At 50.3% G+C, this 15,854-nt stretch overlaps 1 protein-coding gene across 6 annotated transcripts in view; it reads right to left on the bottom strand.

Moving 5' to 3' along the window:
* The window catches only part of ARNT2 (aryl hydrocarbon receptor nuclear translocator 2), a 209,022-nt gene that overhangs the window by 133,306 nt on the left and 59,862 nt on the right, over positions 1-15,854 (bottom strand). For all 6 annotated transcript variants that reach the window (XM_057543556.1, XM_057543553.1, XM_057543558.1 and 3 more), the window contains 2 exons: positions 6,962-7,175; positions 3,106-3,319 (listed from right to left, as the gene is read on the bottom strand). In XM_057543556.1, the coding sequence (XP_057399539.1) occupies positions 3,106-3,319; positions 6,962-7,175 (428 nt within the window). The remainder of the gene's footprint in view (positions 1-3,105; positions 3,320-6,961; positions 7,176-15,854) is intronic.

Below are 15,854 nucleotides of genomic sequence, written 5' to 3'. Positions count from 1 at the left end.
CCGGCCAAATCCTGTGATCCAAGGCTGAAAGTATCTCTGGACTTCAGCGAAGCTCTCGGGGAGATAGGCAAGCTTAATCACAGCTGATTTGGGACATGTGAATCATGCACAGGAGCTTTCCGGCCAAAGGCCTCAGGGACCGACCTGGCTGGGGCTCTCCCCAAATTATCACAAATAATTTGGAACAATTGAGAAATGGGGGTCCATTCATTCAACAACAGCTGGAAACTCCTGTCGGTGCTTGGGAAGGAGAGGCTGCATCCCAAATGACCTTTCTATGGCCATGCAAAACAGGTATTTGTTGAATGAATGAATAAATGTTCTTTTAAAAAGTAGTGACTGGATAAAGAAAGAGGGGGAAAGAGGAAAGAAGGAAGGAAAAGAAAGGAAGAAAGGGAGGGAGGGAGGAAGGGAGGAAGGAAGGGAGGGAGGGAGGAAGGGAGGAAGAAAGAAAGGAAGGAAGAGAGGAAAGGAAAAAGAAAAAAAGCCACGAAAGAGCACAAGGAACTTTCTGGAGGTGAAGGATGCCAAGGCCACCATCCAGTGTCCACTCCAGGGACATTTCTGTCCAAATGTGGTTCACTCTGCCCCTTTAAACACTGCCAGACACATTAAGACTTCCCACAGACAGAAGTGTCCACCCAACTCTGGTGAGCCCGCTAGCTAAACCCTTGACCCAGAGCCTGACCTGCCCTTGACCGTCACTTCCCCCACCAACTGCCCCAGCTGGGTCTCCTGACTGGTTTCAAAAAGCCACATCCTGTGTTCAAACACTGAAGTCTGGAAAAAGACAGCTCTTTCCACAGAAGGTGATTTCAGCTGTCAAACCAACACTTCCTGGCTGCTTTATTTCCCTTTCACATCCCTCCCAGATATTTAACTTTACAAGGTGTGTTCCCAAGGATTTCTACAGGGAATTCTCTAATTCACCCCAGGCTGGGGGATGGCAGAGCACATCTTTCTTTGCGTCTGTTTCAGCACCGTTGTTTTACAAGTACGGTCACGTGTCACCATTTCAAGAGACACGGAGATAAGCACAATGTAGACTCTGTCCTCACACCTTAATCCTTTATCTTCTCCCTCCTTTTCATGTATTGTTGATAACCAACACTGAGAAAATGACTATTATCATGCAGAAACAGTGGTACTGCTGTCACTTTTGACAACATCTGATTCAGTCTTATCATAGGTGTTATGGACTGGACTGTGTCCCCCTCAAATTGATATCTTGAAATCTTAGCCCCCCAGAACCTCAGAATGTGACTGTATTTGGACACAGGGCCTTTAAGGAGGTGAATCAAGTCATATAAAGTCAAAAGAGTACGGTCCTAATCCAATAGGTCTGGTGTCCCTATAAGAAGAAAGAGGGAGTGGGACTTCCCTGGTGGCGCAGTGGTTAAGAACCCACCTGCCAACGCAGGGGACACAGGTTCGAGCCCTGGTCCAGGAAGATCCCACATGTCGCGGAGCAACTAAGCCTGTGCTCCACAACTATGGAGGCTGCACTCTACAGCCTGCAAGCCACAACTACTGAGCCCACGCGCCTAGACCCCGTGCTCCGCAACAAGAGAAGCCACCGCAATGAGAAGCCCGCGCACCACAACAAACAGCTGCCCCTGCCTGCCACAACTAGAGAAAGCCCGCACGCAGCAACGAAGACCCAACGCAGCCAAAAATAAATAAATAAAGAGGGAGAGACACCAGGGATGTGTGGACACAGAGAAAAGTCCATGTGAGCACAGAGTGAGAAGGCGGCCGTCTACAGGCCTGGGAGAGAGGTCTCACCAGAAACCAAACCTGTCAACACCTTGATCTTGGACTTTCAGCCTCCAAAACTGTGAGAAAATAAATGTCAGCTGTTTATGCCACTCAGTCTGTGGTATTTTGTTATGGCAGCCCTAGCAGACTACTACAATGAGCAAAGCACTGCCTCATTTGCTCACCAGGCTTCTGCTGAATGCCTACTGCATGCCAAGCACTGAGTAAGGCTCTGCAGGCAGACACAGAAGTGAATGAGAATCCAGCAGCTCTCAGTATGGCAGGAAGAACACCACTGCACAAACAGATCTATCATAAAGTGGAATGCAAGTATTATGGTATAAGTCAGCTCTACTATAACACTTGTTTTGAAAATGCAAATCTGTTCCAATGCCATTGATACACTGGGGGACAATTTGAGCAGAATGTGAATTTTGTGTTTGCTTATGCATGATTTCATCTGCAAGAAATACTAGATGAACACAGAAAACTGCACCCAGCTGAACTGAGTCACGTAGGAATTCACAAAATGCACACACTCAGGCACTCAGGCACACAGCAGCTGCCTCAATTTACCATGTGTGTTATGAGCCGTACCTGTCCAACATCTGGTGTTACAGTTTTTGATTTCTGCCTGATTTCACATGACTGTCCTTGCACCATTTCACAGGAACACCGAAGTGGCAGCCCTTCTAAGGCTCACTTCCACAAGTAAACTTCAAGTCAGTTTCAAGGTCAAGTGCCATATTTATGGTAATATTTATAAATTTCTTAACCATTGAATGTGTCAAGCTGTGCTCCCATTTTTATCAGGTTCCTAGTTTTGTTCTTACCTGTCACTGACAAATTTTTGAGTGTTGTGTTCCTAGCCCACTTTCTCCCACTAAGCCCTGTGGGTTTTGTTTCATGATTCTGTTTATTGCAGTGATTTTTATGACATGTATTTTGTGTTAGAGCAGAGCTGACTGTATTTAAACGTCTCAATGAGAAATTTCATTTCTGGTAAGTAAGGCCTGGGAAATCAGTGCCTATAATCAGGTTCACAAATAATCATGCACTTGAGGCATAACCCTCATTTCAGAGCATGTGGTTGTGACTAATGTGTCAACAGTGCTTCCTAGTGGCGACATGCCCTAATTGCAGGTAAAATATAGGAAAAAAAATGATGTGTTAAAAATGAAGTTTTAAAACATTACAGGATGAATGAAGCTATTACACAAGCTGAGTCAAATATATCCCTCACCTGTAGGCAATTTTTTCTGACCTCCAGCTTCCTGATATGTTTAATGAAAGAAATTTTTCTCCAGGGAAAAGTCTTGAGAGAGAGAGAGAGAGAGCTACACTGACCTGTCATTGAGTTTTCTGAGGTGCACAGCTGCTCTCTCAGCTTCTCCACATCGTCAGGATGCACCTGTTCATAGAGGGTGCTCCCAAACCACTCTGACTGGGGCTGGTTCAGCACAGGGGTAACGGAGTCAGACACATAAATCACTCTCCCCGTCTCAGCCGCCACTACAAACAGAAATCCATCAGCCGCTTCAAGGATGAGATGCTTCAGTTCCTGGGAAGAAAAAATCATGATTAGGACCAAGCACAGACAAACCCAGGCCAATTAAATAGTCTTATTAGCAACCTTCAACTTTTATTCAGAAATTCATTGTGATACACAAAGAGTTTTGGGGCTTTATTTGGTTTGTTTTTGGAAAATAAGCTGTAAAAATGCACGAAGCTTATACTAGCCCTAAGATACAGCTACTCCAAACACTGTTAACCCTGTCTTAACCAGCCCTCTCTTAGGGAGAGAGGAAATTTGCAGCCCAGGGGAATGAGAGAGCAAGAAGTGATCACCAGGAGGTGTTGGGTTGCCAGAGATGTGAATGGCCTCACCTACATATTCAAACTGCAGTCATGTCATTGGAGCAGAAGGGGCTCATGGAAGGGAAGGAGGGACCATGGGAAACTGGGAGGAGAGTAGGAAAGGCACCAGGTGTCTCCCCAGCCACCACCTGCCACACTCAGAGTGCACTCATTCTTCTTCTCTTCCTTCCTTTCTGAGCTGAATGCTGGCGGCGGATTTAAGAGTATCACCTTACATCTGCATGTCTGTCAAACTTCCAGGACTCCTTGACAGCAAACATCTCAACAGACTCTCAGAGTAATCCCAGAAGGTGGCAGGGCACCTAGCATTGTCCATGTCACTTTACGGTGAGAAGAGAGGTTGACTGCACCAGCCCTGGAGTCACACTCACACAGCTCATGACTGTCAGTGAAGGCAGGAAGGAAGCTGCTTGGGATCAATGAATGGGCGGCAGGAAGCCTGGCCATCATCCCGAGAGGGACACAGAGGGGGCAAAGTCAACTCTGTTAAAACGTCTTCTCTTTGCAGGGCCTGCAGGCAGCTCAGGTGTGGCTACCTACCCTGTCATTCTCACATCAAGCTCAGGAGCCCTTTCCTGCTGAATGAAAGGGGCTCTGTTCCTGCAGGAGTTGGGGGGCTATCTCTTCCCCGTGTGCTGGAGTCCACAGCCACCTCTCTAACAACCTCACACACTGCTCAGGGCCCAAAGAACAAAGCGATCCTTCCAGTCAGCGGTTGGCAAACACTTTTTGCTGGGAATCCTTTGTTCACACGTAATCTTAGGCGGAAGCCCCACTGTAACACAGAGTAAGGGCCATCTGCATGGAGGCAAAAGACGTGGAGTCTAGAGCATCTGGTCCCACCCTCAGTGCCCGTCCCGAGGGGACTCCAAAAGCCCGAAAATTAGAAAATGTGGGTCTGCTGGGGAGCAGAAACTGGGGAGATTTGCCAGTGTCTCTGAGCCCTTGGCTGAGTCAGAACTGTAACATGCTCTGTCTGGGAATCTAGGGCGGAAGCAGGCTGTACAAGCATTTTTTTAAGGAAAAGTTGATTTTGTCCATTTCTCTTGTTTGGCACTTCTGCTGTTCCATGTCTCTTAGATGCTTACTCAGTTCAGAAGACTGGGTCAGCGGTTTTACTTTCAGTATGGAGAAGATCTTCCCAACAGGAAGGACTGTAAAAAATGAAACAGGTTGTCTGGGAAAGTAGAGAATTCTCTGTCTCTGGAGGAGAGGAAGTGGACGCTGATGAGTCCACGTAGGTTTTCACAGTTTCAGCCCTTTTGCAAGGACTGTGGGAAGGGCTTATGGAACAGAGCCTCATCCTCATCACGGGCCCCTCTTTCTACACCCTCCTCCCTGGTTTTTGTCTTCTGGGAGCACATCACTCATTACCAAGGTCCCGTGCCCTGAATCCAGAATAAGCCTTGCCTTTATTCTCCAGTTAAACCAACAGTTAGGTCTAAAGGCACGGATTGTGGCATAAAAGGAGACCATCAACTATGGCCCTTCCACTTCACTGTGCAAGTCTGGGCTCCCTACTGAACATCTTTGGCTTCCGTTTTTTCACACGTTTTTTTTCAGTGAGATTTTGTGAGGTTCAGTGAGATCCTGCACGTGAAGGACTTAGTAAGGGCTTGACACACAGTAGGCGCTTAACACATGTAGCTGTTGTTGTCATCAACAACCTACCTGGGAACCGAGAGAGAAAGATGGGGAGGACTCATGTAACTTGCATAACTGCCTTCTCTCTTCTCTTCACTTTCTCAATCCTCAGTCACTTACAGGTAAAGAGATTAATGTCAAATATGGACCCTGGCAGGTCCATGTAAGGATTAAAGAAATGCAGAGAAAAAGCTTTTCACGACCCTAGTGGTCAGGAGGTGCCTAATGCATTTCTGTCTGCTCACCTGCCAGCTCTCCATCCTTCATTCCACTGCAGCCCCGTGTTAAACCTTCTCCTCTGCTGCCCCCTGACCTGTCTCCACAACCCTGCCAGGTGGGAGCCATCACTGTGGTCCTTTTGCAGAGGTGGAAAGAGGCTGGGTGCTGTGCCCTGCACCGCTGGGCCCTGTGGCCTCCCAGCGAGGGTCACTCCGCTGCCACACCTCCTCACTCCTCGAGGTGAGGAACACGTGGGCCCTGGGATGACCCAAGCCCTTGCTAAAATGCCTGCCACACAGGAATACACGTTAGCTCCTCTCCCCTTGCTCTTTTTCTAAACCTAAGTCCTGTGACGTGAACAGATTTCTCGTACTGGCAGAATAAACGATTCTGTCTCTGGACACGCCTTCCTCACCTGTTCCTCCGAGGCTCTGTGCTCACTGGTCTGCTCCTGTAGAATCCCTTCCTCTCCCCTGTTTCTGTGCATCTGCTGGGGCTCCTTCACAGCCTGCCAGGGCCAGCTGTCTCCCGAGAAGCCCCCGACGAGACCTAACACTTCCTACCCGCCTCCCCGACAGCACATCACTTTCCTTTCCCCTGCCTGCACCATACACAAAGTGCTTTCAAGTCCATCAACTCCTTTATCCTGCAGTACCCCTCAGAGTCAGGAAGGCAGAAAGCTCATGTTCATCCACAGATGAGCAAACAGAAGCTGAGAGCATCTGATGATTTACGCTACTACTGACCAGCATGGAGAAGAACCAGGACCCAGAACACAGGCCTTCCAGCTCAGGGAATGGTCAAGTTACAAAATACTTCCCAGTAACCATTCCTGGGTTTGCTCTTCCCAACTATGCAGCTACTAGTACAGCTGTTAAATATATGGCTTTGGGGTCTGACCAACCTGTGTCAACTCCTGGCCCCGCCACTGAGCAGGGGACTGACGCTTCCTAAGCCTGCACTTGCTCATCTCTAAAGCAGGGATGAATTACAGCGGCTTCCTCCTCAGGCTAGAATAAGGATTGAATGAAATCCTGCACAGAAAGATCTGACTTTGACCCGGCTCAGGGCAGAGGCCTAAGTGCTGGCTGTTAGGATCCTTGCTACTATGATTGATCACCATCATGATCACCACTGCTATTCTACCACAGAAGAACTGTGGTTTTGCTTGGCTTTTTCCTGTGTTAGCATGCTAAGCACAATGTCTTTTTTTGAGTGATGCCTTATTAAGGTACATGGGAAATTAAAAAAGCAGAGGATGCAAGATCAGACAAACACCCCCCGGAAGAGCGTTTCCTAGTGAAGAATGGAGATAAAATTCCCTGGTTTCGTCCCTACCTCAGCCTTTAACCCTGTTTGCCCACGTAGCTTATCTCATCTTGGCGATGCTGTCATTCTCTCCCCTTCCAATGATGCCATTACCCGGGGAGAAAAGCGCGCAGACGAGGGACGAACGGGGTACCTGCTCCGTCAGGAACGAAGGCTTGTAGGCGCCGTCTGTGGACTTGTTCCCGGTGCCCCGCATGGACTTCATGTGCGAGACGGCCATGCGCAGGATGGTGAGCTTGTCCGGCTTCCGGGCCAGCGCGCTGCACGTGGGGACCATGTCAGAGAGCTCGGTGATGTACTGGGTCATCTTGTTCCGCCGCCTCCTTTCAATCTCACTGTGGTTCTCTCTTCCCGAAAGCACGAGATCAGGAGGGGGGGAAAGAGAAGGATCAGGCTGGGGGTTACTGTCTGACGGCGTAAAACGGCATGTACATCGTTAACGCCGAGTAACCAAAAGACTAGCTCGTAATGGCTAATTCAGTGGCTTTGAACACATCTTGGGCAGAGCAGCTCCCCGACACATTAGCAAGTTTCTTTCTCGGGGGGTGGGGTGGGGACAGGCTTCTACAGATGCCACAGACTCACCTCTAAATATGTACTCAAAGCTTCCCACTGCTCCCCTGTGCCTAAGTACTTTTTAATAAGTAAAAAGAATGAAGACATTATCCTTCAGGCATCCAAAGTGAACTCAACATGCTTTCCATGTGCACCCATGGATCTGTTCATGCTAGGTGTGCACACACACATACACATGCACACACACTGAATGTAGTTACCATCTGCTCAAATACGTGGTTTACTCTGACCCCCAGTGAGAAACATGTCTAGCCTTGCCATTCTTGGTGTCACTGAACAGACAGCCACGCCACAGGCCTACGTCACATCAAGCTGTGAACGAGCCTTCGCACTATGCGCAGCACATTTTCTGCAGCTTAGTAACAGAACAGGTGCACCCCGCTCACTAAACAACAGAGAGCCAATTTAAAAACCCAGCGCTGCCAGGAATTCTGAAAGCAACCTTCGCTGACGTGTTAAGATGCAAAACTAGCAAAAAGGATGATAGACTGTTTCTGTCTCAAGATTATCACCTCTAGGCTTGAAAGGGAGTAACAGCCAACCCAGTTCAACGACACTGAGACAAAGCTGTCACTCTGGGTAAAAGAACTGTCTAAAAGCACATCACACGTCCGTTGTAGGATTTAGGGTCTCACAGGTGCTCAAAGTATGAGGGTGACACTACGAGCAAGAAAGGAACCAGCCCAGGCAAGCCTGCCTCACACACCGCATGTATCCATGGGGCTTTGCACCCCACCCTCCCAGGCTGGGGGCAGACGCCAGGCAGGCCTGATTACAGGCCGGTGTCACGTGAACACGCAAACCAACCAAGGGGGACGAGCTAAGCTGGGCGGCCTGGTGAGCACCTTCTATACAAAAAGCACTGAGCCAGGCGCACAAAGGGGAGGGGACGAAGGAACCAGGGAATGTCCCGCTCCTGTCCTAAAGCAGCTAAGCACCAGTTAGGATGGTAAAACATCACCTTGCATAGTAGAAATGAAGGCAGAATGTGATTAAATGCTCCCAGAGGCACATGGAAAGTAAAGACCCCAGGAGAGAATGAGAGAGGAGAGGGGGAGGTGCTCCTGGGGGCGACAGGGACTGGAAGGGGTGGGGGAGGAGCTGGGAGGGAGCTGGCCCTGATCTGGCAGCAGGTAAAGGGGGCGTATTCTGGGAGGAGGGTCAGCAGGATCAAAGAAAGGGCTGGAATTGGGATGAAGCCTTTGTGGGCAGGAGCAGACAGGCCCGGGTGCAGGGGCAGCCCTGGGGCTTGGAGGAGAGGGCCGAGGAACCAGGAGCGTGAGACATTGGGCTGGTAACAGGGCCTGGGTCTCCCATGCCCCTCAGCTGGCTTCTGGGGAGAGGTTCGGAGGTGGGTGAGTCCTACGGGGTGGCAGGAGGAGAGGGCGGCTGAGGCCAGCAAGGGGATTCCTGGGGCAAGGTCTCCCCTCCCGCCCACAGTGAGGACCCTTGGGAGCACAGGAAACAGCCAGCGGCAGCCCATGTGCTCCTGCACCACGGGGCAAGGGAGGACGCCCGCTGTTCAGGAGAAACGGCTCTCGGCTCTCAGGTTACTGGGCAGGGGCTTGTATACTGTGGAGAGAGAAAAGACAACCAAGCAGAGGGGGTCCATCACAGAGACGGGGGGAGTGGGGAGAAGGGGGCATTTGGTCAGGGGACTCCTGTGTGCCCCAGTCTTCACCACCATCACCCACTTGTGCCCTCCGCACACACCTGTCACAGGCGGCCTGGAGGCGCTGGCCCACTGTGCACTGTGCATCGGGAGGGCCTGGGTGAGCTTGCTCGAGGGCGTGCCCTCCACCCTGCCAGCCCGCACCTCATCGAGGCAGACAGGGGCGGAGATGGTGTGCAGAGAACACTGCCTGGGACTGCTGAAGGGTGTGTCGGACAGGAACTATGGCCATGCAGGAACAGTATATTATGATGTGGGATGCACATCCCTGCCGGGGGGGCCCTGGACATGCTTCCCCGTATCTCCTGCTCAGAGACACTCCCGAACCCTAACTTGCTCCTACGGCTTGCAGTCTAAGTTCCATCTCCTCAGCTTGATTTTTAGGACCCCCCCCCCTGCACCCCAAGTCAGGGCCCACCCACTTTTCCGCCCTCTGTTCCAGCGGGCACTCAGCTCCTCCACTCCCCTCACAGCAGAGGAACGCGCTGTCCCCTCTTCCTCATCTTCAGGGCAGCCCACGGTGGAGTGCTTCTTCCTCTCACACTCAGTCTGCGTCGGATCTCTTCTAAATACCTCGCGGTTCTCTTCTACCTTCTCCCGGCCCACGCCCACCGGCTGGTACCACTCCTCACCCCCTCACCTCGGCGCCACCAGCCTCCGCAGTCTGGTCACCTCTCTCATCTCCTCGCCCTCAGTTCAGTCTGCGTGCTGTGACTGGGCGGATATTTCTAAAGACGCAAACCCAGCCCTTCCCTTTCCATCCCTTCAGCGATGCCCCAAACCCACAGGGCCAAGTCCAAGCCCCTGGCTAGTTACCACAGCAACCGCGCCAAGACTGGACCAGGGCACGCCTGCTTCTGATCCTATTTCCAAAAGAGCCACAGACCATCTCGCTTTGTAAACGTCTGGGGGGAAGAGTCTTTGTGAAGTTCTTAAATGTGGATCTAAAGCAATTTCATCACAGCACTGGATAAACCCAACTCATGAGATCAGGTGCTTGACGGAGACACGAGGGCAACTGTTTAAAACCGACTGTATTGACTGACCAGTGCAGAAAATGCTCCGATCATTTCACGAAATAAGACTGGGTTACCAACAGAAGGTCAAGATGACGAAGAGCTGCCAGTTATCTAGCAACAAGATAAATGAGTGTAGCTACTGAATCTATTAAAATATGTATATGTCTATTCATATACATGTATGTATATATAGTTCCATTTTGAAAGATCACGGAGGCAAGAAAAAGGAAAAACACCCTCTTGTGAAAACAGAAGGAAGTGTCCCCAGGACCAAGGCCACCTCCTCCACAGGGTGTGGGCCAATGCGGGGTCTGCTTGGAGGAGCTGCAGGGACAGCCTGTGACCTTGGCATCTGAGTTTCGTGTGCCCCACGTGCAGCATCAATAAAGCAATGAGCCCCTCTGTACGTGGGCACAGGGGCAAGGGCTCTGCAGCCGTGACAGCTGAGAACGCAGGCACAGCCGTCGGCTGTAACACCTCTGCTGGGACAAGAGGGCCCCCAGCCTGGCCCAGGAACACGGCTGCAGAAACTAAGGGCAAGAAAGAGGAAGTGCAGCTGCACGCTGCCTTGGGTTTCTCTTCCAACTCGGCTCCCAAGGGTGACCTCCTAAGGGTAATCGGAGAAGTGAGATACACGTCCATCCTGATTAAATACAAAATAGGGGTGCTTTGGAAATCTCAATAAAGATCTTCCTTCAACTCTGCGGATGGCAGCTGAGTCTCCCATCTCTGGTGGGAAGGGAACGACAGACCTGCACAGGCAGACGGACAGGACAGCTCCACGCTGGGGCCAGGTCTCCCGGCCACCACAGAGACACCTGGGGCACCTCAGGGTCTGAGTGCTGGGGGCGGGCAGGCAGGACAGACACTGACAGACCAGCAGAGGCAACAGAGAGTGGGCCGGCAAGGACACAATTCCTGTGTACAGCGAGTCCCCTACATACAAACCTTCAAGTTTCGAACTTTCAAAGATGCAAACGTGCATCTGATTCCAGCAAGGAACGAGAACCTGTGCCAGCGACGTCAGGCGTGAGTGACACTGCAGCTTGCCCTCCGTCTCCTATTGCTGACGATCCTTCAGCTCTACCATCTCCCACCTCCTCTCCCTCCTCCAGTCACTAACTCTTCTTGCCTGTTCACTCGATGCCAGCCCCTGGATGCCAGCTGTTGTACTGTACTACTGTACTTCTCAAGGTAGTCTACTGTAAGATTAAAAATGTTTTCTTTATTATTTGTGTGTGTTTTTTATGTATTATTTGTGTGAAAAGTATTATAAACCTATTCCAGTGCAGTACTAGAGAGCCGACTGTGTTAGTTGTGGGACCTAGGCTAACTCTGCTGGACTTACGAACAAACAGGACTTACTACAAAAGTCCCGAGAAATCTCCAGGAACCCGAGGGCCCCAAGATGCTGCATGCCCCTTTGGCAGGCCTGGCTGAGAGGAGCATGTGGTAAACCTAAGTCCTCCAGCTGCCTCTCTTTGCTCTTGTCACCAGCTGTGAGCCCTGGGGGTGGCAGACAGGCTGACACCATCAGGGACACGCCCAGCTCCCTCTCAGCCTGATCACCCACACGGCCAGGTCCCAAACCTGAGAAGTCAGTGCTGACACCTGCCCCGCCCCCCCCCACCCCATTGCCAGCTTAGTAGCTCCACAGGTGACAGGACTGTTGGTAGAGCAGCCCTGCTCCAGGTGGGACCAGGGCCACGTTTCTCTATGACACCTCAGCTTCCACTGCCACCTCCTGACACGCACACTGCTCTCCAGGCCACCACGGTCTCAACAACAGACCAGCAGGAAACAAGCAAGACGCCTCTTCTGTCCACTTGGATACACACGGCCAAGCAGCAGGAAAGGTCTGATTCGGTAAAGGTCTTCAGCACTTCTCATGCAAAAGAAGCATCCATCCCCTCCAGCCAGGGGGAGTCAGACTGTGGGAGGAGACCCTTCGCAGAGGTGCAGAGACCATCTGTCCTTCAGGACTGGGATGGAGAACCATCCTGACCAAGGCGGGAGGATTTTGGGGGGGGGGGGTTCCACACGAGTCCTTGCCGGCTAGCTGCAGCCTCAGGCTCAGACTGGCCCTGGCTCCTCCTCCCTGACACCGGGAGGGAGACTGTATCTTGCAAACTTTCAGGGAACACCCTTCCTGTCCTGGCCAGCCCTTCCTGGGTGGCAGGGCAGGGCACCATGAGAGCCATGAAGGCCCGAAGAGGGCATTTTGGGCAGCCCCACAGTGACGCTGGCCACAGGCCCTGCGGAGGGGACCCACAGAGGCATATCCAGCGAGGCAGTTTCCCTGGGTTCCAAGGCTTCTGCAGAAGGAGCAAAAGATGTCTCCTCCTTGGGCCAGAGGCAGGAACCCCACCCCCAGGAGCCATCCACGGCATGGTTTTCTGCAAAGCAGCTGCAAGGTTCCCCGGTGTTTAGGCTGAAGATAAGGCTCATATAAGACACAGGGAGATGGAGTCTGAGAAAGCCCAGGTCCTCCAAAGAGGGGGCCCAGGCCCAGTCTCTGATCACCCCCATTCCGGTGGGACCACTTCCCCCGTGTTAGATGGCTTACCCACAGCTTCCCAAGGCCTCTCCCACTGGTCACTGCACTGGTCCTCATGACCGCCCTGTGTGGAAGAGGACCCTGAGGCTCAGAGCGGTACTGACTTACCAGGACTTGAACTAGGCTCCTCAGTAGAGTGCTAACTGGCCCCGGAATCAGAGCTGGAACAGCCGGGGAGACTGACAGGCAAAGGTACCTAAGGCTCTATGGGGAAGAAAAGGCCCGGCAACTTCTAGAGGGACACAGCTCAGGACTACTTAGGACTCCAGAAACGATTTCCTCCCCTTCTCTACAAAGTCTGGGGTTATCCAGGTACTGTCATTTCAAATCTAGGTTAGCCTCTGCAGGAGAAAAGCAGGAGGAGCTGGGGTTGCTGAGCAAGGAAAGAAGGGCATCAAAACTGAAGTCAGTGACATGAGAGCCAAACATCTACGAAGGGGTGACTGATCCAGATGGGCCTGAGGGCAGAGGACTGGCTCCACCTGAAACAGAGTTCATGCCAAAGCGTTCTAACTCCAATCCTAACCCCAACCCACTGAAATGACGAGAAGGTCTCAAGCTAAACCCCCTAGTAATTTGGTTGCTCGTGGGCGACACCATGCCAGGTTCTACCCAACTTCTCTGCCAGACTTTACTGGTTCATAAGAACTAAGGCTGTCGAAGCCACTATGGAGAACAATATAGAGGTTCCTTAAAAAAAACTAAATATAGAGCTACCACATAACCCAGCCATCCCACACCTGGGCATATACCCAGAGAAAACCATAATTCTAAAGGATGCATGCACCCCAATGTTCACTGCAGCACTATTAGGACATGGAAACAACCTAAATGTCCATCGACAGAGGAATGGATAAAGAAGATATGCTACCTATATACAATGGAATGTTACTCAGCCATAAAAAAGAACGACATAATGCCATTTGCAGCAACATGGATGGACTAGAGATTGTCATACTGAGTGAAATAAGTCAGAAAGAGAAAAACAAATATTGTATAATATTGCTTATAAGTGGAATCTAGAAAAAAGGTACAGGTGAACTTATTTGCAAAGCAGAAATAGAGACACAGAAGTAGAGAACAAACTATGGACACCAAGGGGGAAAGCGGGGGTGGGACAAACTGGGAGATTGGGATTGACATACATACACTACTATGTATAAAATAGATAACTAATGAGAACCTATTGTATAGCACAGGGAACTCTACTCAGTGCTCTGTGATGACCTAAATGGGAAGGAAATCTAAAAAGGAGTGGATATATGTATACATGTGACTGATTCACTTTGCTGTACAGCAGAAACTAATACAACATTGTAAAGCAACTATACTCCAACTAAAAAAAAAAAAAAAAAAAAAAAAAAAAAAGAAAAGAAAATCACAGTCCAGAAAAAAAAGAACTAAGGCTGTTGAGGCAGGGAGAAGGTTGGTTGTGCTCATCTTGGGTGTCTACTCGGCAGTGTCAGAAGGCTCAGCTGAATCTCTCCCTGCTCTAAACGGAGTCCACATGGCCAATACAGGGTGTCCCCCACAAGGTTACTGATAAGATGAAGTCCAACAAAAAAAGGCAACCCGCGCTTCCCTGGTGGCGCAGTGGTTAAGAATCCGCCTGCCAATGCGGGGGACACGGGTTCGAGCCCTGGTCCGGGAAGATCCCACATGCCATGGAGAAACTAAGACCCTGCGCCACAACTACTGAGCCTGTGCTCTAGCCCATGTGCCGCATCTACTGAAACCCCCGCGCTCTAGAGCCCGTGCTCCGCAACAAGAGAAGCCACCGCAATCAGAGGCCCACGCACTGCAACGAAGAGTAGCCCCCGCTCGCTGCAACCAGTGAAAGCCCGTGCACAGCAACGAAGACCCAATGCAGCCAAAAATAATAAATAAATAAAAATAAAGTAAAAAAAAAAAAGGGCAATCCTTGCTCCTTCCCGGCTGTCCTCTCTGCATCAGAAGTACTTTGAGCATCTTCCCACCTCGAAACAAAATGCTCAGCTCTCTTAGCTAAGATGCACAGACTGAGAATTCTGGGAAATGACAACCTTTTTCTTTTTCTGCCAGGAAAGATCTTTGCAGGACAAGCCCACGTGGCATAGTTTTCCCTTATCAACGGGGTTTTGATATCAGAGCTCTAAATAAAACAGGGTGGGAAATTCAGACGGAAAGACTAAACTAAAACATCATCACAACCCACAGAGCCAGAAAAGAAAATGCCCACAAGCGTAAATACTGCACAAATCCAAGAGGAAAATATCAAAATGGGTGTGATGAGAGAGGAAAAGTCAATTCTGTGGAAACTTTCCTATCGTGGGTAGCTTTACTTTTAGATAATGTTAGAGGTTCACTGGCGAAACCCTACAAAATATAAGGACTCCTTCTGGACTGCTGCAGTTGGGTGCCACTGTGTCCGCAGGGAACAGCTGAGAGTCACACAGATGATGGATGGAACCTCGGGAAGGTCAATTAGAGCCGGTCCTCGAAGGGTGAAGGGTGAAGGGTAAAGGAAGGGTGGGAGAGAGACTAATAAAACTCATCAACAAGGTCTTTTAATTCCAGGTTTGTAGATGGCCCCACGCACTATAGTAGAATTCACAGTAACAGATGTGAGAACTCCTTGCAAGATCTCCTGGGTCTTCTGAGAAAGGGTGCAGAATGAGTGTAAACATGGCAAAAATCAGGTTGACAGCACGTAGCGACAAAAATGAAAGGTTTGGGAGTGAACACTTGGTTGTTCCTAAGATATAAACCCAACATTTTAAAAGATCTCTATTTTTCATGTTTCCACTCTTCTGCTTTAATGAACATTACACACATACACGTACACGTGTATGTACATATATGTAAGTCACACAGAGAGCATGGTGTGTAAAGTTGACTCTGTTGATGACAGCTCTGGGATGCCAGCTGTCCTGTGTATGAAACAGTATTCAAGACGCCACTGAGGGACTTCCCTGGCGATCCAGTGGTTAAGACTCCGCACTACCAATTCAGGGGGCGTGGGTTCGATCCCTGGTCAGGGAACTAAGATCTCGCATGCTGCTCAGCACAGCCAAAATGAAAAAAACAAAACAACAACAACAACAAAGAATTTTAAAAAAAAAAGACGCCACTGAGCCCAGCTGCAGGCACAAGAGGAGATGTTGGGACTCACTAGATTATCCACCAAGGGGGCATTAAAGTAGGAAGAACCCTGAACCGCTCA

Source organism: Balaenoptera acutorostrata, chromosome 3 (genome assembly GCF_949987535.1).
Source record: "Balaenoptera acutorostrata chromosome 3, mBalAcu1.1, whole genome shotgun sequence".
NCBI classification, from domain to species: Eukaryota; Metazoa; Chordata; class Mammalia; order Artiodactyla; family Balaenopteridae; genus Balaenoptera; species Balaenoptera acutorostrata.
This window is presented reverse-complemented; position numbering and strand designations above follow the sequence as displayed.